Source organism: Corapipo altera, unplaced genomic scaffold (genome assembly GCF_003945725.1).
Source record: "Corapipo altera isolate COAL_440 unplaced genomic scaffold, ASM394572v1 57, whole genome shotgun sequence".
Classification (NCBI taxonomy): Eukaryota; Metazoa; Chordata; class Aves; order Passeriformes; family Pipridae; genus Corapipo; species Corapipo altera.
Genome location: NW_020884905.1, coordinates 9,073,992 through 9,098,953, shown reverse-complemented (window position 1 = coordinate 9,098,953; position 24,962 = coordinate 9,073,992). Strand labels below are relative to the sequence as shown.

The following is a 24,962-nucleotide window of genomic DNA, read 5'->3' as shown; positions in this document are numbered from 1 at the left end:
GTGCCAGCCTGTGGTCGTTGGCTGGTTGCTGCTGGCACTGTGTGACTTGAACATAGTAGGACAGTGGCAAAAGAAATCAAATCTTTTTCATTGAGCAGCAAACTGTAATGAAATTTGACAGATCTGACATTCTATACCCAACATCTAGTTAGAATATATTAACCTTTTAGTTTTCTTGAGCTCCTCTCCTACTAGTTATGAATCTCCTTATTAGAGGTTTGTAGTGGCTCTGGAGATGGCAGGAAAGCAAAATCTTCTGAATTCCCTCTAATGTTGGAGCCCAAATATATACTTCAAATACTAAATACATATTTCAAATAGTAAGGGAAATGTGGGGTTCTAACTGCTCCTAAATTCCTATGCAAAAAACCTGCTAGTAATAGAAATATTGGTTAGATATTTTTGTTAATATTTCATACCAGGAAGAAAAAAAATAGTAATAGTAAGGTGATGTTCCACCCCTGTGTGCTCAGTATTTTCTGGGTATATCCTGTATCCCCAGCCCAGCGGGCAGCGATATCCAGCTGCATCCAAATAGAGCTTGTAATTTTGATAAATGCTTTTATTTATAATTCTGTGAATTTGCATTTACTTAGATGGTATAGATTAGTCCAGGGCAGGATTCCTCTCTTGTCTCTAAAGATTTCTTCCAATATATGCTTGATATTATCTTTTTCCAGATTAGTCCCTGTTCAGTCCTTCTTGAGGTCGTGTTGGCTGTCACATGGGCCTTGAGCCAACCAAGCACATGCTCCTGGGGGACAGGAACCTCTCTCGGGTGAAGAGCATGCTGAAATGTTGTACTGAGTTATGGTCACAGATTAGGAAATAGTGGGTTATATTTAGACTTAAAAATAAATCTGGTTTATGTTCCTTTACATTTTGGATTGATAGAGAAGAATTTTTACTTATTTTTTAAAAATGTTTGTATGTGTCATTCCTTTTCCTTCACTCCTTTCATCTGTTCCTCCTGTTTCTTTCAGACATGAAGTCACAGCACTGTCTGTGATGTCAGTGTGTTTCCATATTGACAGACCGTTCTGTCAGAAACAAGATCTTGATGCTTGTTTCAGATGAGGCAAAAGGGGAATACAGATGGTAGGAAGAAAATCAGAGGAGTGAGAAGGGAGTGGGGAGAAACACACACAACAGAGCTACAGGGGGAAATGCAGAGTCCAAAAACAACTTTTCCTGCAGAGGGGAAAGAACTATTTTCCCTGGGTTCAGGAAAATCATCTGAAATATATGTGTAACGTTGAGCAACCAGTAGAAGCTTTACCATTGCACTCGTTTTGGCTCGGGAGTCCTTGAAGGTGCAGCAGCCGTGGTCACATGCTGCTTCTCTCCTTGTTTACGCCTTCAGCAACAGCAGATCCTCTTGATTGAAGCCAGGATTATAGGATTTCCAAAAGCTAGAACACACTCGTTGTCAGCAACTTTGCATCGGTTCAGAGGCTGTCCAAAAATCAACTGCCGACTCTCACATGGCGCTTGAACTAATTGTCACTGTTTGAGATAAGGAAATCCTCTTCGTAGCTCATCTAAGTTCAGGCTTCCCAAGGAAAATGCCTTCCAGATTAGGAACAGATCTAAAGTCACACTGGTGCAATCGACTGAAAAGGTTCTGAGCAATTGCAACTGGAGAAATAGGGGGAAGCAAAGGGGATAAAGAGAGGGTTAATGAGCAATGGGTGCTGTGCAATTAATAGATAATCTAGTAATGAGGACTAAGATCCTAAAGATGTGTCTGGTGCTGGGAACTGCACACAGTTCTACCACGTTTCTTTTACCAACGTGAATAGCAGAAGCCAACATTTGGAGAAACCACCCGCTATGCCAACATTTCTAATTCTCTCATGCATTCAGTTTCCAGTAGACTGTAAAATGCCAGCTTGATACAGTCATCTGAATTAATATACTTTATTAGCCTTTTTTAGCATTCGTTCCTGGTTCCATACACAGTATCCCAATCCAAGTGTGCTGCTGAGGGGAGGTAGAGGGGCCCACTCGCACTGTTTCAACTGTTGCAGGTAACTCTGCTCAACAATTAAGCCAATTATTTTTGGGTAGTTGGCCACTTCTCCAGCAGGAAGTCAGAAAGAAACTGGCAAGTACTTCAATCCATTGCTTGAGGCCTGAAGCTGTCAGAAAACAAATCTCTTCTCCTGTAGCCCGCAACCATACACACCTAACTTATTTCCAACGTGAAATATCACTCCTGTATTGCAAGCATTTTTATTTTGCAGCTGTGTCTGCACAAATGTCGATGATGCACGAAGGCTTTTCCTTTCTTCAGAACAGATCTGATTTAGAAGCAAACATCTTTGTGGCTTATTAGTCTTTGGAAGGCATCGTTTTGTCCCAGTACTATTCACAGGGAGTGCTGCGCAGAATGCTGATTGACAAGAGTTAAATTCAAAACATGTAGCCATTTTCTGGTGTGTGGTTTTTTTCCTGATTGAAGGAAAACTACTTAGATGTTTGTTTCCAAAACGGCATCTGTCAGCAATCAAAGAGGAAAAATTGCATAAAACAAATGCAATTGTTTGGAGTAGCATTTCCTGGATCATGTTAAATGCTTGATTTGCTCCCCATTATGCTCACCAAATAATTTTATTTTCCACAATAATTGCAATATTTAACATGTTGTATTTAATCTTGTTTTAATGCTATTAACAACAGCCGCTTATAAAAGGAGTAATTGCTCTACGGGTAAGAACCCACCATCCCCAGCACCAGAAAGAACAATGGCAACGTTAACTGCACCTAATTGTTCTGAATTTAAAATGCTGTTAACCAACAGCACTCCTCATTTCTTTGCACATAACCACTCCACTGTCAGGAAGGAAATGGTTTCATGCTTCTGTCATTCATAATCTGAAAAGTGTATGATGTAAAAAAATATTTAGTTGGCGTGTTTATAATTAATATTCGGAGGTAGAGTCACATATTGTTATAGGAAGAAGAGCAGTTAATAGAGCAGTGCAGAGAAAGTTTGTCAGTAGCTCTATAACTACACCAGGTGCTGAAAGTCCATATAGAATAGAGATTTATCAGAACTTATCTGGAATGATGTGCAGCACAACTGGGTATGAAATACTAAATAAATAATAAGCCGGGTGAGTATGTTGATGGGTTTGAGAGGTAGGAGCAGGAGAGCAGCATAAAATTGAATCTGACACTGATTCAAGGGCTGATTGCTACTGAGCATTTTGCTTTATATTTTGTGGGATTATCTGGAGGGAAGTTTTTTTCAATAAGCAGCGAGCCACTGAAAGGACAGGTAACAAACCTGCAGTAACAGAAGATGACGAACGCTTTGCCTAGCCAGAGCAAAGACAGTTCCTGGCACAGTGTCCATCTTTTTTTTCCTGGACTCGAAATAAAACTTAACACTTCCCATGCTAGTCAGTCCCTTTCCTGTAAACTGCAGTGAGATTATACCTGCTACCTGAAGCTTAAAGTGGAAACTGGTATGCTGAGTAGTTGCAGAGATCATTCATTAATGTATTTTTCATGTAGTCCAAACAGATTGAAAGGCTGGGGAAAATAAACCCAAACCCCTAGTCCCTACATGTTACATTAGCAGTTTGTACCTACCCTAAATCATTTGCTTATCATCTCGCACATCACGGAAATGTGAAGGTATTATTGAAGCTCAATGAAAGTTAGTCCTGTCCTGCACTGAATGGCAGTTCTGTAATCTGTGCAGCCCAGAATGATCATTTTGCTGTAGCCAAATAGTTAAACAACAGTTAGTACACAAAACATCCAAGGAAGAATTGTGTGCCCACAAGCTCCCTTTTTTGATACAAACAGAAAAGGATATTGTTTAAAATCAAGTGGATAGTTTTAATACATTTTCCTCTTGCATCCAAATCACAAAAAGATTTGCAGAGTGTAGCTGTTTCTGAGTGAGCAAGTTGTATTAGCCATAGCTCCACAGCCCTAAGAAATATTCCTGGCAAGAGTCCGTTTGCCAGTTCAGAAGTTCATTTTTCTGAGCACTTGAGGAAAGGCACAACTGTATATGCTGGAGTGCCCTGTCAGTGAGGGGTGGTAGTCACAGCCCAGCAACCGTCACTCTGTGTGACACAGCAGGGTGATTTAAATGGAAAGCATTCACTGCCTGCTTAATAGTCAGCTGTCATAAAAGTAATGCTTCTGTTGGGCTTACAGTGCTCCAGAAGAAGTGGAAAATTGGGAAAAATCTATTATTATCTTTGACTTTGCTATCTAGGAAATGGATTTTAATATTAGCAGAATTTCATAACTTTTCAAAATTTTTTGTTTTGGAGTTGTCTTTTCCCAAGTTGTCTGTCAATTCCTCATGTAAATTTTGAGTGTTGCAGAGAAGTTTTGCATGAGGAAAAAACAAACCTCTGTGAGTTTGGTGGTTGTCACCTGATGATATTAGAAAGTGTAACATTAAAAACCAGATTTAAAAAATATGGTAGCAAAATTATATTAAGAAAAATATATATATAAAAAGGGAATTCTTCAGTTCTTAGGCGGCATTTTGAACCTTCATATGAAACGTCATTCATTTATACAATATGATCTGATATCTAAAATCAAGAAGGAACAAAGATCCAAAACTTTAACATCTCAAAAAAATGGAAGAGCATTTGATTCCTTCAGATAGCATCTGTCATTGGGTTGAGAAATTAACTGGAGCAGTTTATACTTTTCTTGTGCCTTTCACTGCTTAAATGATTATACACACAATTATGAAATAAAGAAAGAAAGACGCGATCTTTTTCTTTTTTTTCTCAGTCTTTTTTTCCCCCTCCCGGTCACGTACATGAGAAAAGTAGCTGCGATAAACAGATAGTGAATCAGACTGAAAGTCTTTAAAAAAAAACAAAAAAAAAAACCACCCAAAACATTGCATGATAGTCTCTAAGCAGTTCCATCTGTCAAGCAGAAATTTTAGGCTAATAGCCTGTGGCGATCTCCCTCCACAGTCCACTACCTGCCTTTGTCCTATTAAATCTCTTTATTCTTCTTAAAAAAGAAAAAGAGGAAAGGAAAGAAAAACCTTGCAGACCAAAATCATCTGAGTGATGAAGCCCTAATTTTGACCGCCTCTCTTTGATGTTGAGCAGTGGGTTCTTATTTAAAAAAAAAAGAGTGAGTGAGAGAGGGGGAGAGAGAGGGAGAGAGAGAGAGAGGAGAAGACAGTGCTAGGAGCAGATGACTTTTCATCTCCACTTCACCTTGCCACTGGGTCTGTGAGAGATTGGTTCATTGTCAAGGAGATTTTTTTTTTTACCCATGATTCCATATGGTATGGACCGGGCTACATGTTGCCCAACATGCCAGTGCAAATGTTTTCTCAATTAGGTGTCTTATCTCCCGTGAGTTAGCATCAGATGAAGCTTGCTGACAGCATAATGGCAGGGAAAACCTCCGACGGCTCCATCAAATGGCAGCTCTGCTACGACATCTCGGCCAGAACTTGGTGGATGGTGAGTTGGCAGCAGGGCTGCTTTTTTTTTTCTCCCTTTTCTACTTTCCCTCCCTCTTTGACAAAATGTCCCAGACCTCACATTTATCAAATTAACATTTGATTTTTTTCACACTCTTCAGTAGAGCAGCCTCACACTTGCCCCACTTGTGTGCTTTCCCCTGTGTAACAGGAGATCGTTAATGTGCACTACAGTTTCCAGAGGGAAGCTTTTTCAATTCTCCTTAAGGGAAAAAAAAAAAAAAGTGTGCAAAGAAGTAGTTTGAAAAAGCCTTGTTGTGCAGAGTAACTTGTCTCAGTCGGCTGCCTAGCGCTCAGTTTGTTTTACTTTATCTGCTGCTTTCCAGCGTCCGTGTGCGCGTGCATTTTTTACCATGCAATATTTTGTAAAGAGGGGAGGTGGAAAGTTCAGTCCGTTACCCAGCGAGTCGCTCACTGTAAAAGCCTGGGACGGTGCAGTCGTGGCGTGGTGTAAAATCATCACGTGTGAGAGGAGCGCGGTTTGCGAGGTGCTGCCTTTCAGCCGAGACCCCGATCTAACTTTTCCCTCCGCTTGTTTGCGTTAGAACAGGTTCGCGGGCTGTGCTGACCTGGAGCCATGTGTTACAGATCCCACATAGTCTGGCTCTAGCTGCTTTTGGGCGCAATTAAAGTTTCAATAAAGTCCCAACGTGCTCCGTAGAACGAGTTAACTAGCATGTCATGGTCAGCCGGGCCAGACAACCTTTGACATCTTGAATCTATAAGAGGTATAGTGAGTTAGGAGGATGCACAATAGCCCATTGTAGCAGAAGATGCAAGTCCTGTTGCGAGGAAGAGAGTCCTCAAATCATTACTGCCCTCGTTAGCGTGTTGTCCGTTAGGGATTAATTCGTTAGCAGCGCATTTTTAGTTTTCTGTAATTATTATTCTTGTGGCAAGCGTGAATTCTTCCAGTGAGAGGAAAAGTTTGCTGCCAGGACAATGAATGTATTATCCGCTCCTAACTGGACCGTGAACCTCAGCTCATTTCACATAGATATCAGTTAAAAAAGAACTGGCGAGTGGAATTACAAAACAAGGCATGATCACTTTCATTGTATGATACGCTGAAACAAGTCGGGGGCTTTCCCTCCCCCTCGCCGCCCTGGACCAATTTTGGTATCATTTGGAAAGTTTAGGACCTCAGAAGACTTGAAAGACTTTTAAAAGTGAGATCCGGAAGGTTTTTATTCTGCAGCTTGGTGGTGGCCATTGTGTATATCATGTGGCTTGTATTTAAAGGTGTTTGGGCTTGGGGTTTTCCGTTTTGTTTTGTCTAAACTCTTAATTTTTTAAGCGTCTCCTAGAGGTTTGCCAGCGGTTGCCAGTGAAATGTAACATGCAGTGTTTGGTTAATGGGAATAGGGAAGGGTAACCACTTTACTTATAGTACTGATTTTCCAATTAGACTTTCTGCCAGGAGAAGTTGGAGGGGGAAGGGGTATTTGCATGCATATAAACTGTTGATTATTCATGTGACTTTTTTTTTTTAGCTTGTTAAACCCCTGTAAATAAGGCTATTGATTTTTACTTATCGTTTTCAAAGCAAAGTTTTTCAAGTACCTGTTTTAGCCACAAAGATTTATATCATGCTGTGATTTTGCCTTATTCTAAATCATTTGTATATTTTATTACCACTCCTCTTTTATTGTGTATCGGCTGCTTTTATGAAGAGGTACGTCCGTGTTTATTATTTAATAAGTATCCTCAAATGTTACTAGGCAGTTATTATCCCTCTGTAGAAAGTGTCCGAGGAAGTTTCATTTCAGTCACATCTATTTCACAGATGTTTTAGTACTGTGAATATAATATGCAAAAATCCTGGAAACATTTAGTAATGCACTTGCCTAAAAATAAACAGTTTTATAACCACACATGCTGTTGTTTAGATTAAACATTGCAGAAAGTTCTCCTTAAACTTGAACGTCACACCATTTATTTTCTAACAGAAAAAAAAATCACTAAAATAGCCTCTTTTTGTTGAAGTTGTGCTAGATGAAAGAGATGTTATTTTTAGCTGAAATGAATAATTCAAGATCTTTACAATAGATGTGTTAATTGCAAATAATTTTCATACAAAGTTTCAATTATTGATGGAGTAATAAGCAGGCTTTCATACACTGCTAATCTAAAACGTACAACCAAAAGTAGATATATTTTTTCTTATCCCCAAACCTCATCCCATTTGCCACATTCTTTTAATCAAAAGTAAGCTAGAGAGCAGATTTTAATGTTTTAAAGACAAATAAAGCTTTGAAAATTACCTCATGCATCGTCTGGCTGCACAAAATCTCAGCTGCACAGTGCTAAACTTCGGTTTGGTACTGCCAGCATACAAAGAGATGAGTGAATACCCCTTGCACCCATATGGACTCAGCTGCCAGCACTGGGATATGCAATTTTGCTTTTTAATGAATCGTAAACAATTTGTGTGTCAAGCGAGGGAGTTTGTTTTCTTTCTGGAGCAGGTTCTAAATCCATTTGAAGCTATAGCTGTGTACTGTACTGGAGTATTATGCCCAAATTTAAATGTTCTGTGTCATTTGGATGAAAGGACCTGTTATAATGAAAGAAACGGCTTTATAAAAGGCTGAGTGTAGTAATCTCTCTCTCTTTCTTTCTTTCTTTCCCTCTCTCTGTCTCTCAACCTCACACTCTCCCTCTTTCACCCCAGTGTATAGCATGTTTATAGCCAGCCCTGGAGATAATGGAGATTGGTTGATTGCATGATTAGTAAAATGAATGGATTTTAGCATTGGGCAAAGCAGCTTGCAATTCTGAAAGGTGGCTTTAAAATGCAGAGTTCTAATTTTGACCTTATTTTCTTTCATAGATAATCTTTATTAATGCTCCTTTAATTCGTTTTTCCTCATCACAGCTAGTTTTTCTCTCCCGCCATCTGATGGAATGGCTAATATATTTTATCTTACTTGCCAAAATAGCAAGAGGTCAAAGTAAAAGAAAAACATTATTTTTCCTTCTTGTAGACAGTTGTAAATGTTTCAAACATTTCAGCAGAACCCACAAGATTTGTACATTTTAGAAATAATTGCTTTTGTCACCACTCTTCAAGGCAATCTTGCACCTAATCTACTTTTTTATGCTTTAATCAAGTAAATGCAGAAACAGTATTATTTTGACTATGTTGTAATGTGACATTTTAGCACAAAATTTCTCCCAAATGCTGTAAATTTGTATAGAAATAAATTATATTTAATTTTTAAATATAAATATAATAGTAAATAATTTAACCGCTATTGCAGTCTGAAGATATGAGATGAATTTGTTGGAAAAATGGTCATTATTTTGTTATCATTGGCACTTTAAGTTTAAATTTGCTGCTGTCATAGAGACACTAAAGGGTTAGTCATAGAAAAGTTTCAGTACTGTCTTGCATTTGTAACAAATATGTGCAGCTGTGCTACTTTTATAAACATTTATTTCAAGATGATTATTTTTTTTAAATTATTTGCTCTAGCAAAGCCAGTATGATGTGACTATAATATGTTTAATAAGGGATTGTCTGCAAAATTCCTTTGCACGGGGTTACTGAATACATGTGCAGCAAAGGTATATACTGGAGGAAAATTCTCCAAGACAATACAAAACTAAAGATCCCAAACTGGGCCAAATTCTGCTCAAGGTTTATGCTGCTGTCGGCCTGGAGTTACTGTGCTGGAAGGAGCAGAGCAACTCCAGGTTTAATCACCTGAGGGACTGAGAGCCGACTTGTACCCATAATTTGAGTTCTCTCAGTCCGAACAGTTTCAAACCCCCAAAGTGTTCTCTTTGTGAAACATCTGAAGAAATATAAAAAACCTCATTAATAAATAAGAAGCCATTTCCAATGACTCCATGTATGAGTTAGCAGGCAAACTGCTCTTATTGAATGCAACAGTCAAAGAAGAGCTTTCAGTCATTTTCCAAAATAATTGGTTTTCTACTTTTATTATCCATAGTTCAGTGTAAATGCCTTTGTTTTCTTTAGATGCCATAAATAAAGAGAGAATTTATTAAAAATAGTCAGACAGGACTTGAAGCGGTCATTTTGTTACTTTAGAGGTTTTTAACTCAACAACATTTTTACACTGGAGCTGTTGGTAACTACTTTTCTTTCCCCCCTCTGTGCTTTGTTTTTTTCAGAGGAATAGCTGAAATTGCTCAGATGATTTATGCAATCAAAAAATCTCAAAATTTCAAAATGTTACTATAATTTCCATCAATTAAGAATTAGTAGAATTCTCACTATAAATCTCATTGTAAATGAGATTAAAAAGAATGGCGCATCTAATAAATATTTAATTTCATCATACAAAAAACTAATTGTTACTGCCAAAATACTCAAAAGTAGTACTTTTTTCTTTAAATCACTGAGTGTATCTGTATGTACTCTCATCCAAGTTTATCATGGTAATCCCCACATGCTGTTGAACCATCCGTGGCTTTGCTGATCTGTGCTTCCGACTTATAATTTACTGTGTATCAAAAAGCATATATGTATTAATAATTATCCTGCTCCTACCCCTGTAAAAATAATGAAGTGTGAACAGAGTGTAACATTGCATGGATTTCCTTTGTTTAATACAGTAACTCTCACATGTTCATACGCTGCTCAGCTGCTGTATAAATATTTTTAATAAAATTATTCCTTCTCTGTCAGAGTTCCTAAATTCTATGTATAACTTAAACACTTCAGTGCATTATTATACATACACTTTAAAATATCTTCATTTTCTATACATGGCCTCCTTTTGCCTATAAGTATTTGTCCTAGTTGTTTTCTACTCTTTTTACTTCACCTGTCCTGAATATTGCCATGAATGTTTCTAATTTAAAGCCAGAGGAGTCAGTGGCTGATTAGAAGACAGGAAATTGGAGGATTAAACTGTCTGGTTGAACTTCCTTTACTTATCAGTACCGTGTAACTCTCACTGGATTATAAACTCATTGGGACAATTTCTACAGTGTATCAGTACTTCTGTTTTCTTAGTCTTTATTTTTCTGGAGAAAGTACAAAAAATGGGGGAAATGGGTAATTTGTGGCTAAAAACCAATACTTTTTAATAACGACGAAGCGCTGGAAGTTTAAATTAAATTTTTACAAATGTCTTCAGATAGGAGAATTCATTCAATTTTAAATCATACAGGTTAATAATATAGGTTTTAAATTCAGCATATAAACAACCAAGCAACAGATACTTTTGGGGAGGGGGAGGGAAATTACATCATTTTAGTAAGAGGAGAAATAGCCATGTTAACCCTTGTTCAACCCTCTTCCCCTCAGAAACTTCCACATTTGTTGTGTCATGATGGTGTAGCTGTAGGACACCCTGAGGAAAGGCTGGAGAGAAAAGCCTGTTTATCCAAAAAACTTTGTCTGGCCTCCCAGTGCTGCCCTTTGAGACAGGAACCAGAGATCTGACGTCCTCGCCTGGCATTTGCCGGGATGAAGGACGTTGTATAGATCGTGTAACCCAGAGGAGAACAGAGAAGGGCACAGATTTGTACCCTTAAGGACCACCTCATTCTTGCTGGTGATCCCCATGTCTTATTTCCAGAGTTCATCATGACCCCTGGTTATGAAATCATTGTGATAGTTGGGAAAAACAAGTTAATAGCACGATCTGGAAGATCTGTCTGGTGAGGGATGAATAGGAGGATTTCCAAGCTTAGTCCGTGCTGTACCTAGGGTGCCTCTGTGCTACCACTCACCATCATTTCATTTTACACACTGGGTTGAGAACTGAAGGTGTCAAAACTGCGTTGAAAACAGAAAAAGATAGATGTTACCTGAAAGGTCGAACACCTTGATCTGAATCTGAAGCCTGTGAGACTAATCATATACTCCACTTTAAACACCGGGATTGGATCTTTAAATTTATTGGGATGGTTGTGATGGTTTCTATCAGCCTGGTCCTGCTATATTAGGTTACATTAGGCAAGTTTTCACTAATACTGGGAGTAACTGGAAATCGAGATGAAAATAAAAGAATATTCTGAAACTTTTTTGCTGCTAAAGTCCCAGTAGTTTCCATACAAACAATCTGAAACTTTTTATAACTTTCCCTACCTTCATATGAGAGGAAAAAGGTAACATTTTTGGTTTGTCTAAAGATTCCCCATGTTTAAAATCCAGAGTGAAAAGAATCTTGCTGTGCTGCTTGATGCATCCCTCTCCCTCAGATGTGGTCACTCACACTGATTAATATTAAAAGATGATTTTAGGATGAATCGAGTTGTTTCTTCATTGATACTTGGAGACAAATATTCTAGTTCATAACAGAATGTTTTGGATTGATAATATCTTTGTTATTTCCATTAGTGTCAGTAGGAACCTCTTTCACAAGTGCTGCAGGTAATAATTACAGACCTCATTGCAGGTGCTCGAACTCTTTGTACATGTTCATACACACACTTTACATATGGAATATGTATGGAATCCACCCATAGGCCCTGCCACACTCCCAAGAAATTCAGCTGATCTCAGAGCAGCAGCAGCCAGTCTTACTGAGGTGCCTTCAGAGCAGGTGCTGCACAAACCTGCAGTAACTCTTTTACACAAAGGTTTTAGAATTATATTCACCACAGTGAAGATCTCTGGGTCTATTTTCCATAGAGGAGATTAATGAAGAGTAGTTCTCAATAGGATAAAAATCATTAGAACAGATTAAATAGATGTGTTGGCTAGTGGAGTGAGATTCAAAATATTTTGCCTGTATAAGCGTATCTGTTGTTCTTTGGTGGTTTGTGTTTTTCTCAGAGGCTGTGAAACGCAAAGTTAGCAATACAACTAGAGATGGGTGGAAGTGTTGGATAGTACAGATGGCACTATAAGCTTGTAGGCTTTTACTACCCATAATTGCAATGCCCTTGCTTTCAAAGGAGTGCAGGTTGCCCTTGATGTACGGAAACAGCCATATTAATTTCACAACCCAATTGGAACAGCACACACGGATTGAGGTTGTCAATAGGAGCAGTGTGGAAATTATGAGCACAAAACAGTGCTCTCAAATAGGCCTTTCTGCTTTAAACATGACTAACTCAAAAGACACAGGGTGTACATGGTCACTAGTAGGGTATTTCCATAACTGAGAGAGTCTGTGAGTTAATTAGAGGGGAGTTTTTCCATTTTTTTTTAATCCAGAATTCAATTAGGCTGGACCTGATTCTGCATGAAAATACACTGATATTCTTAAGTTGTCATCTTTAGTAAAGAAAATGGAAAGTAGAACATGGCTTATTGGTTTATGTCAAGGGAATATAAAGAGTATTCCAAAGTGACCTAAATTAACCTTTTGTGGTCAATACAAGAAGAGAAAAACTGTACCTTTTGTTCGCTCAGTCAACATTTATATTTGCTTTCAGGAACAAATAGAAACAACATACATGTGCACTGCTGTTTTCCAGGGCTTTTTTTACTATAAATTTTCTTTTGTGATGTTATTTGAAAGAATAGATTAAGAAGAATGGGTTACACATGGGTTATTTAGGGCAGTGACTGAAAGGTGAATCACCAAGGTTTTACAAGAACACAAACAGAATGTGCTTTCAAGGATTATAAGCAAACACAAATAAAACTCAACTTTACTCATGATCTGCTGCTAATGTGGACTTAATTTAAACAAATTGGGACTTGTTGCTTCCTCTCCTTTTACCTTCATTTCCTAAGAAAATCAGCTGTCTGCCATGCGCAGGAAACTGTAGCATAAGACATTATTTAACACACCCAAGGAATTCCCTCCTTTTCAAAAATCAATGTCTAATTCTTAAACAATTTTACAGAAAATAGTAACTTTCTTACAAATTATCACTGTCTCATCTGATTTTATATGATGCACATTTTTTACTATGGAGATATGTAGATTTCTTGAAATTGATTATAATTTCTATGGACACCCATTCTTTCCATTCTTAATGAAGGTTTCTAAGAATTTCCCACAAAGAAATGGAGGAAATACCTTCCAGGGAAGTATGTGGGCACGTAGGAAGAGGACAGAGGTTTAAAATGGTGGGAAGGTCTTGGAAGGCCTGGCTCCTGGTAAACAATGACCTCTGGTAATTTCTAATACAAGTGTGTGTCAAGAAGTGAAAGTGTAAAGAACAGAAGGAGAAAGACTAACCAAAGTGTGGCTGTTCAGCACCAGCACTGTAAAGGAGACAGGAGGGAAGGTAGGCTCTGATATAAGAATGTTTCCTGATGTTAGGAAGAGCAGTGGCCAAGAGATCACACCTGAGCAAAGGCAGTGAATCGCAGGATGGGGTTTTTTCTCCTTCTCCAAATCACTCCTTGAAATTTTTTCTTTTTCAGTGCTTAAAATCCCATTCAGTAACATATGGGCTCCCAACTGCTCTGGTCCTCCAGTAACTGGACCACTGCACAGGAAAATCACTTTGTGTTTTATTTTCCTCTCTTCAGATGCAGAGGCAGGGTTTGAATTGCAGAGCAGACACTCATTTGCCCAAACTCTTCTGTACTGAGGCAACTCCATAGCAGGAAGCCAAATAGCCACAGGACAACAGTCTGAAGAGAGCAAGCTCTGTGCCACCTCCAGGAGATGTCCCCCGTGACCAGCAGTGCAACCACTCCTGATTGCATCTGCTCGGTTCCACAATTTCAGAGAATGTTTTAGGGAACTTTGCTGTAAACTCTGTGAAAATTGGGAAGGGGGAGGGGGAAAGGCAAAAAGGGCGAAGTTGAGGATTCAGAAAAGCCTAGTGTTGCATTGATCTTGTCCCACAGTCCTGCATTCTGGTGTCTCTCACTTCCAACTTGACAAAGTCTGTGGCTTCACAGCACCTTTACTCTGAGAGCCACATGCCCTTATGGAATCAGTTGTTCCCATCTCTGAGTGGTGCAGTCCACCTTTCTCTTACTTGTCCCAACACAACAGTTTTCGGATCTGCTCCTTGATCATGGAACTGATCCTGCATAAAAACCAAGACCTTCACAATAGCGAAATGCAGTCACTGAGGAGGAGCACAAAATTTTAACTAAAAAATATTTTATCTAGCCAAAAAGTGGATTATTGGCTGCCTAAGAACAGAAAGATCGATGGGCTGAGAACTTTTATTTTCTCTTGCAACAGGATAAGGGGCTGGAGACAAAATGAGTGAAAGCTGTACCCTGAAATGCAGTGTGAGAAAAGGCCTTCTGGAATATGAGACATAAACAGACCGATAAGGGTGGAGTAACAGAGCTGCAGAGTTTTGAGGATGGTGACAGTTTCAATGTGATGCAAACATCTGTTCATGTGCTCTGAACTGAAATAGTGAAACACCTGCACTTCCATGTCTGTGTTCATGCCTGAAGATTCCTTTGTTCCAATGAGTTTTCTGGGTGCATGCTTCAGGACGGGTGTGCACGAGTGTGGCGCAGAATTGTTATTTGTTGCTGTTGGTGTCTGCACCTGTAAAATACAGGTGCCTGCTTAAACCTGTGTTATCACGAGATGATATGCAATGTGTTTCCCTTGGTTTCTGGAGAGGTCTGCCAAAACATGCACTTTAATTTCTTTATGTCTCATCCTTCCCACCTATGGAGTAGAATAATTAAACTCACTTCAGAAATGGTGTTAGATATTACTTATTGAGTTTCCAACATTATCTGTAGATGCTGTAATTACAATATTTATTTTTTTAATAAAAATTACTTATGAATATAGGTTTTACAGAATTAGGGAACTAAAGACAGGAAAGTCTGTGGAGCCTTTCCATCTCCCAGCAGTCTGTTTTTTACTGTTTATTTATTGCTGACTTTTATTTTGCCTTTAAGCCAAACACTATGGGTTACTCATATAGCATATGCTTCTTCACTCTGCACACAAGTAAAAGCAGTGATCTCCAAATCAAGATAATGTTTTAATAAATCTTGACTGAGGATGCCTGAAGTGGTACGAATGCTCACACTGTGTAAGGCACAGACATCTCTGTGCATGCCACTGTTTCATATTAAGTAGGAGTTTGGTAAATTGAGTGGATTACTTGGATTTCATTAAAAATTAAATGTACAATTATTTAGATGAATTTTTCACATATGCTTGTGGGCAAACAATTTTTGATTAGTTGTTGACATATAGTACACACAGTGAGTGTGTGTGTGCGTGTGCACATGTATATTTACATGCACGATATATAAATAAAATACAGACAGTAATGCAGTGTTAGGAAAGTCCACTGGTAGTCATTAATTTGACAAGACTTACATAGGATGGGAAGAATGATCTTCCTCAGAGTGAAAAACTGTTTTCATACATCACATTAAGACTTATTTATGCAACAAGCAGTGTAAGTGCTCAAGACCAAGTACAGCTCATCCCAGCTCATTTTACTTATCTCTTTGAAGAAGTTTTTCTTCCAAATGATGCTGTGAAAGGAAACCCATGCAATGCCTGTTACTGGCCTGGGGTTGCGGGATTTACATCAGTGAAGCAACTTTCTCAGTTTAATTTTAATTAGAAATCAGGTGGTAAAGCTGGGAAAGGATTTGTAAAGATCTGAAGTGTCTGAAGAGGAGAGGCTTGAATAACACTGTATTAGTCATGAGGCGAGGAAGGAAGAATGTTGTCGTGATTTGAAAGTAACATTGTTCAGTAAACGAAGATGTGTGAAGCACTTGCTAAACTAAATTAGTTCTGAGGTTTGGTGCATGTTTCTGTAATTCTGTTCATTGAAGCTTTGAACAATTGTGAAGGAGAAAACAGAAGTACATCTATTAAGGAAAAAAAATGCTTGAATTGTCTTCTGGTGGTGTTTATCTGCAGTGATTCAGCTGCAATTTTACATATTTCAGACAGAATCATTAATTGGTACAAATAAATAAACATAAATAATACAGAGTAGTTCTGCTCTGAATTTTATTTTACTGTGATGGTCTGACAAAGACTTTACTTTCCCTCACACAAACAGAAGTTGTAGGGAAGTTTTAGGAGCCTGTGCCTCCTAATTTTTCTACAGAGGCTGTTCCTCAACAGATGACCTTTTTCTAATGCATGGATTCAGTGTGCAGAAAGGGTAAATCTCGTGGTTTGAGTGTCCCCTGTAGAATATAATTGAATAATCGTAGCCATATACTTCATATTGTATTATCTTGTGATTAATTTTGTTAAAATGCGGTTCTCCCAGTTCTCTGTGGGGAGGGGGAACAGTGCCTTCACTCTCAGGTCATATTCTCACCTCCCTTTATTGCACCCCTGACACTTACCCGTCTACCTGGGATCTTTACCTTTGTGCCATTACACTTGTTGCTGTCTTACTCAGTTAAGAAGTACAAATAGCCCCAGCATTGCCAGCTGCAGTCCCAGGCTGGATCATTACTCCAGATTTGAGGTTAATCAACTGCAAATTCCATTAGCTTCATACAGAGTGAAAATAAAGAACAGACGGTCTTGCCTGCGAGCCAGAAGTCAGGTGCAGCACAATACGGCCAGCCTTCAGGTAGAGGGATTTTATCCCTTCAGCCAACATCTCTGAGACCAGACCAAAGGAGCAGATCAAAAAAGATTTTCATGAAAGTTTCATAGACTCACATCCTTTTTTTTTCTTCTCTTTTCTGTCCAATTGCAAATGTTAGTTCTTCACTTGATTCTAGTGGTATTTTTACCGGTTTTTCTTCTGAACACTATGAAAAATTGTTGCTAAGAGTTGTGTTCTCAGGCATCTTACATTCTTTACCTACTTGTTGATTGTGCAATTTACATTATTGCTTGAGGAAGTGCTGGATAAAGTTTGGTAGGGATTTGGGGGCAGTTCACTACTGAAGACCCATTTACTAAGATCCAAGTGCTGACAGGCACAAGCACCTTGTGAGCTCTGCCAGGGATTTCAATAGGACTCACAATATCAAAGCTGGACACACAGGAGAGCAGAGGCAGGAACCAGGCCTAGACGCTTCCCTGCTGCTTTTATTCTGTGTGCTGTCTCCCCACACACTCCTCAAATAGTGGGTTTGTTTGTCATTGGTGGTTTTCTCATGAGTCCTTTTAAAATGTTTAATGTTCTTCTTTTTACATGTACTGCAAGCAGTCAATATTTATAGAAATTAAAAAAGTAGTCTGCAGTTGAATGCAAAAATAATGCCTCTGATAATCTCAATTCTCTAAAGCAAAAGCTTTTTCATCTAACAGAAGGAAGTGCACAAAGTCAGGTCTGTGGCCAGAAGCTGAGATGCTGCTGCACTCAGAATTCTCTGCACTTTCCAGGCTGAATTCTCAAAATGTACATTAGCACCGTGTTTACCGAACAAAATGAATTTTGTATGCTGTGGGTTTTCTGTACATCTTTCTCTCTTCATCCAGTTTTGTTGGGAAAAGGAAGTGCCTCTGTGTGTGTGTGTGTATATCTTCCTATATACATATGTTAGATTATCACTGGCACGCCATTACAAAAGGTTAGGGAAAATATTGCTGCCAACAGAACTAAAGATTAAATAATCCAATCTCTGGGAACTGTAAACTAACAATCACTATCACAAACGGGCCCTTTCTAATCATAGTTTGCGGTGGAATGAAAGATGCAATTGTCTGGAATTGATGAATATGGGATCCATGCTGGCTTCAGGGTCAAAGGTGACTTCATGCAAAGGTCCCTTTCTCTCTGGCACTGCTGCCTTTGTATAGCATAGCTTGGCAGCTATCTCTTTGCACTTCGGCTACCTGCCAATGCAGCTGGTACTGTGCAACTGTCTGGTACAGACTACAAAGCATCACTCAGCAACCAGCAGCTCCGCATGGGGCCCCTTTTCTAGGATGACAAAGAAAGATGGGCTATACATTCTGCCATCTATGCCCATTAAAAAGACTCTTAAATTGCATTACTACAAGTTATTGTTAATTATGTAGTAGTCACTGGATCTGTATGATCCTTTTAGGGGTTGATAATCTTTACTGTATGCTGGCAGTGTGAGTAATCAAGAGGGGAAAATCAGTATTTTGTTGTGTATAAAGTAAAGTACTTATGTGGTGCATTGCTTGTGTGTAGCCATATGTATTAAATCTTCACTTGGATTATGCACCATGGGTTTGCAGCATGTACAGGAACAGAACTTATTGAACTAGACAAATTACTTGTGAAGTTGTGTCCTTATAGCTTCAATATTCATGTTGCAGTTAGGCTTGGGAAGTGTTTTTGTTGGTAAGCGTTTATCCTGAAACCTTGCTGGTTGTTAAAATGTACCTTGAGCAGAAACAGAGATGGAAGAAAACAAAGTTTCTGGGTACATTAAAATAAACAGTTTCAGTTTAGAAATCATAAAACTAACCAGTGGTTAAAGGAGAGTATTCTGATAATAAAAGTGACATCACTGGCAGACTGATGAAACACTGATTACTTTTTTCCCCAGTAGTGCAATTTCTTCCTGTTCTTAAGAAATTGTTTGTAGTGTGGCCAACAAAACGAAAATGTTTGTCCCTCCTAAAGCTGAGGCCCTGGTTGTCTCCTGAGGAATGGCCAAGCTACTTCTGTTCTTCAGTCCAGGCGTGATGAATTGCATTGCAACTAAATCTGTAGGCCTGATTCCAGTGGATATTTTCCAACTCCTATAAGTCCATGAGTGTTAATATAAAACAGGAATCGCTAATCTGGGCAAGTGAGATTGGATTCACCTTCAGTAAAATGTATCGATGACTTGCTCCACAGATCCAAGTTATTTCAACTTAAATATCTTGAGCCAAATGCTTAGCTCCTGTCAACTGGCACAGCTCCACCGAGGTTAATGGAGATGTACCAGTTTACCTCTCCTGAACTTTCTGGCACTTGTTTTTCCTAAGATTTCAAGGAAAAATCTGTAAAGAAAATGGTGGGACATTTTTACTCATGACTGGGGGTTTTTCCCCTTTTCTTTTTTCCTGCTTTCCCTGCACTGTTTATGATCTTGCACTTGCCTCCTGTAGAGCTGGCAGGCAGCCTAAGATGTACACCAGATTCTGGGAAGGAAGCAACACCATTTCTGTATAGTACCACTTCAATGAGTCTGTTGGACCACTTTTATTTCCTCTTTTGTTCAAATTACACAAAAATCTGAGAGACACAAGATACAACAGGAGGAGACGAGAACCTTCAGTCTTCAGTTTCTCTCTTTCCTCCTTGCATCTAATATTCCTTTTCTAGCCTTGTTCTGATATCGGCTATTTGAAATAGTTATATATAATTTAACATTATACAAAAGTATTGTCATATCAAACATAGTGAAATGGATTCCAAAAACACCATCTGGTATTTGGGAATGCACTGTGAGTTGGGAACGTGAGAAGAGATATTCTTTGCCACTTTGCTTGGGACCCAGCCATTAGCAGTGTAATTGCCAAGAAAAGGTGACAGGCTTCAGGCTTAATGCAAGTGGTTGGGTTTTTTTCCTCTCTCTCTTCCCCAGCCTGTTAACTCTATGAGTCCAAAACTAAATTCAAAAGGCACTGTAAGGACAACGCCATGGAAAAAAAAAATAGGCTCCCTTAAATTTAAAGGAAGGGCAGAAAATGAAAACAGTTGCTGAGCTCCTATAAGGAGACTGGAATAAGTGAAAGCAAAATAAGCTTGTTGAGAGGAGGAAAAAAAACAAGCCATGTATGCTTTAAAGCTGCAGTGTGCTACACAGAATTGTTCTCTTAAGTAGTGGATTTGTAATGATTAGAGTTTCCCAAGCTTTATCCAAAAGCTCATTTCAAAGCCATCATTAGTTTCCTCTAATCCACCCAAAATTGCAAAATGCATATTGTGAAGGTCATCCATGACCATTCTAAACCTGCTTTATTTGATGTTATCTCGCTTCTTTCTCCCTGTCTTCATCTATCCCTTTAAGGTGGGGAGGGAAGAGAGAGAGTGTTTCACAAATTAAAATCTCAGATTGATTTCTGTGGGAATATTATTCTGCTGTGTAAGAATCCAAAGGGCATACACAGTACAGTTTATAGAATTTCATGTTGCTACCATGTATGCTGCCATTGGCAGGTGTAATTCTAACAAGTTCTGCCAATAATTCTCACCTGAGAACCAAATCAAACATGAGGGATGTAAAAAATCAGGGATATTTGAATAAGGATTAAAGTCTCTGTATTACATGCAGGAAGGCAAATAAACTTTGCAGCAGAGGATGAAAATAAGGGAATAACACAGAAAGGTTTTAATCTTTCTTGATTTCCATTTAACATTTGAAATACAGCCTTGTATTAATTCTCAACTTTAAGAAAAAGGCCACATTGATTTGTTTCGGTATGTCAGAAACTGCGATGCTACAATAGATCTGCTATTAAATTACACAAAATAAAATGATTTCTGGTGGGTGTAGCTAATGCTTGCCAAATTACATGAAATGAAAGCTAACCCTCTAAGTCTAGCTGTTGTTTTTAAATATTTATGTCTTTAACAGACATTTGTGTGTGCCATGAGGGGGACTAGAAACTACTTTGCTATCAGTCAGTTGATGTAGACATGTAAAATTCTTACAATCTCAGTACTAGACTTGCACAAAACGTTCATCACCACAAGTTCTTTCAATTTATTTGAGACAGTCTCACCGATTCCCCACACTGCCGGCTTGGCTCCCGTTACTTATTTATTTACTGCGACTGCATTTCTCTGCAAATGAGTTCTGTATGCAAAATTTAGGCTACAAGGTGTAGCACAGAGCTGAACCTTTCAGTGTAGAGAAGGTGGTGGCAGCCCCACGGCTGCCAGATTGCTGGAGGGACTGAGAGAGAAGCTGCGAGCCCAGAGCTTGCCCTCTCTGCCGGCGACCAGCCGGCGTGAAGCTTTGCCCTGAAACAAACACCATCAAGCCGAGCGTCACCACGCACCGGAGTGGGGAAAGAAGTCAAACATCACAAAAGGATCTTTCTGTTCTTTCCAGTGCTTTATGGGGTGCAATTTTATCCCAGCCATGCTCGGCCTGACCTTCAGTGCTGTTTGCTTTCTAAAAGGTAGTGATGGTCTCTGATACAGCTCTCGTTTAGTACCAGGTTTCTTGCTTTGAACTGTGTCGATCTAAGGCAGTCCCCAATGCACTTAATGTCCCAAACCCTCCCCACTAAGAACCCAACCTGGGTAGCCCAGAAGAAAGATAAAGTTCTGATTTCCATCTTATAAAAACAAACACTCTTTTCAAGCAAAATCACTCTCCAACAGAGTGTGTATTCTGAGTCTTGTGCAGTACCTGCTGCTCCAACAGCACTGGCTTTGGAAGCTTGGGATAGAGTGGTGAGGGACCATCCAGCACATCAGAACACAGAGGTTTTGTGTGTGCAGAAACCAAGGCCATGTGATCAGCTGAGTGACAGAGGTACAGATCACACATGGGATCCCTGATGCCCTCTCGAGGAGTCAAGAAACATAATGAAAACTGTTCAGCAATTTAATTTCTGTAAAAGTGAAAACTTTTACATACAAGAGGTAAAGCTCTTCAGCACAAATGAAGTGTGATAATACTTTTTGCATTACAGTTCCTTCTGTAGCAGGAATTGCACAAATTCTCTCCATTCTGGCTGTGCTTTTCTCTGACCTTTGCCTATTGAATACTCTACTGTTTCTAGAATGTGTATTTTATTTAATGGTTTTAGTCAACAAGTACAGTAACAAAAATCTGCATCTTCATTCGCTAACTTAATATTACAGAAGTGTGTTTTAAGCCTCTTTTGAGCACCTGCATCTTCTGTGACCCAAAATCTGCTGCTGTGATTAACAGCGGCAATACTTCGATTCAGTGTAATTTATTCCCCATTCATCCCCACCACACAGTTTGAGACACCTTGGAGAAACCCTGGGTGTGTGCAGGCTGCAGCATCCCATCCCCAGCTCCATCCAGGTCCAGGGACACGGGTGCTTTCCTGGGTGGTAAACTGCCAACTCCAGCAGCTTATAGCTTTTTATTACCTTAACAGGAACGTGCCACCCACAGCAATGTGGAATTATTGTATCCTTTGCACTGAGGGCTTTGCCTGTTTTTCCCTTCCCAACCTATGCCAGGCTGGAATCTTGTTTTGCTCTCCAGTGACATGATGACAAACTGCAAATGAATGATCAGAAGTACTTAGAATGAAAATGGCAAAAATATTATTAGTTGCTGCCCCCCACCCCTGCTCCCGCACCACTCTCCCGTTTTCCCCTCCCTCCTCTTTTGACGACAGGCAGAAAATGCAGATGCCAAGGCAGTGGAAGATATTTTTAAGCAGGAGCATCTGGCTCCTTGGCAGACTTCACAGGCAGTTGGTTTGGTTGTTTTGGAGTTGCCTCTGGGTCTGTCACATGTTTTGGCATCTGACTGATTGTCTGGGCTGCCTCCTCTTATTGGACATATTTTTTCTTTGACTCACCTTTGATTCTGAATTGTCTCTTTATTTTCATTTGCCAGTGAACAGCAAATTCAGCTGATCCTGGGCTTGTTTATATAGAAATAGTCCCTGTCGTTCCCTGCCTGTGGCTCACGGGAGCCTCCTGCCTGCCCAGTCTGTGCTACCAAAGGTGCTTCCTGCAAACACTCCTTCCTCAGGATTAGGGTCAAGCTCCGAGTGCTCCCTGGGAGGGAAGCTATTCCAAGGAGAAGAATTTTCCTGCATCCAAACATGTGACCAACAGCACTAAGACCCTGTTTCAGATATATGTTGTATCTTTGTGTATGTTTCATTGGTTTTTTAAAATATATATGTAATATTATTATTTTGGGGAGAAGGTTTGTCTTAAAAGAACAAGGGTTTTTAATTAGATTTTGTGCAGAGTTTAGTAAACTTCTTAAAATTACAGGTCTGTTCCCTGCCTGAAAAAGTTAGGTGCTTAGCTCTATTTGTTTCTCTGTTTTCTCTGTGTTTAAATCATGGGCAAAGCTACTTTCCCCCCCCAGACATCCCGGCGAGGCAGTTTGGGAGTCAGTCCCTGTGACCTGCCCCAGCCCACAGAGCCAGTCCCGGGATTTTCCGAGTGCCAGGGCAGTGAGGTTGGAGAAACAGGTGGGCTCACAGCAGGGAGCAGCAGTGAAAGCCCCGCCACAAGTTCTGCTGGGATTTTTTTAGGTGGCTAAACTAAATCTAATTAAACCAGAGCATGTTTAAATGAGCTTCATTTAACGTGCACATAGTGTTGCTCCTCTACTAATGATGGCAGCTCTTGTTTTTATTATTGGTGCTATCACTTTTATGTCTTTCTTGATATTCCCAGGAATTGAATAGATTATTTCTCAGAAGGGTTGGGCTTGGGTTTATACTTCTAAAATGCTGGTATGGATCTGTCCTGTGAACTAGTCCTTGCTGCGCTCAGGAGGCACTGCAGAGACTCAGAGATGAGAGAGAAATCTGTGCTTTTAAGCTAAAATAAGACCCTATTCCACAGAGAAAGTGTTTTTCTTTTAAGGAGAGCTACAAATAGAAGGGAGAAAAAAATGCTGGTTTATAAATACATTTGTGATGTTTGAAGGCAACCTTGTCAAAAATCATTTTTCATTGATCTGACGTAAAGAAGGCATCATGTAACTTATATGTTGCTTGGGATTTTTTCCTTAATTGCACCAAATCAAATTAAACTTAGCCAGGGAAAAACATAATATGACATTTTAAAACAAAAGCTCCAGTGTGTGATTTTCATTGAAGTTAAAGTATTGCCTTATCTCTCACTGGCCTGTCATTATTGACTCAGTCAGGTACCTGTTTTAAAGACCTATGTGTATTATCACTGTAAATAGTAAAGGAAGTTAGAAGATTGGGAATTGGCACAGAGGGAATAAAGGTATTTATTCCCAGACAGGACATTTTGGGCAGCTAAGCCCCATCCTTGTCTCTTCTCCTACATGTACACAGCAGAGAACTGCAGCATAGCTCCAGAGTTAGTCCCCAGGTACTCAAAGTTGAAAACATGGAGAAAGTTGACTAGAAAGATTTTAAAACATGAGAGAAACTGTATTTGCAGTTTATTTCTGTGTGTGTGTGGAAAGGAAAAAGTATTCTCAAGGAAATTTTAATTCCTAAACCAGTGACTGAAGGAGCAGGCAGAAAAAACCCCACTGGTGTGAATGCAGACATACTCACATGTACACACATCGTACATAAAATTACTTTAATCATCCCATCCTGAGTCTTGGCTTGACTGATTCCAGGAAAAAAAAAACAGCAAACCCCAGATCTGTACAGGAATATTAGTAAACATTTGCACTGAACACAATATCACATACAAATGAAAGAGATTTTCCAGCTCTTGTGTTCGCAGAGTGAGTACAGTGTGTTCTGAAATCTGAAAAAGAAAATTACTATAAAACCAGCAAATTCCCCCGTCTACACTGTGTTTTTTAAGCCATCTTGGTATTCTAGGGAATGTGCATCATAAATTTTGAATAGATGAGATTAGCATTATCATGAAGGGGAATCCCCAAGGACCTATCTCCAGCAAGGAAGGAATCTTGTAAAGGACATTCACAATAAATCCTTTCATAGACCTTGGCACTTGGATGTAACTCTGTAGATTCCCTGTTAGGTTTCCCTATGAGGGGAAAAAAGAAACAGGT

The 24,962-nt window shown here is 39.3% G+C and overlaps 1 protein-coding gene across 11 annotated transcripts in view; it reads left to right on the top strand.

The window, feature by feature from the left end:
* NFIA (nuclear factor I A) overlaps positions 1-24,962 on the top strand; it is a 413,178-nt gene that overhangs the window by 54,685 nt on the left and 333,531 nt on the right. For 10 of the 11 annotated variants that reach the window (XM_027651688.1, XM_027651687.1, XM_027651691.1 and 7 more), the window contains exon 4: positions 5,347-5,471. In XM_027651688.1, coding sequence (XP_027507489.1) covers positions 5,376-5,471 — 96 coding nt within the window. In that variant the 5' untranslated portion in view covers positions 5,347-5,375. Of the gene's footprint in view, positions 1-1,044; positions 1,099-5,346; positions 5,472-24,962 lie in introns of those variants that run through there. The other variant, XM_027651689.1, reaches the window with a different exon arrangement.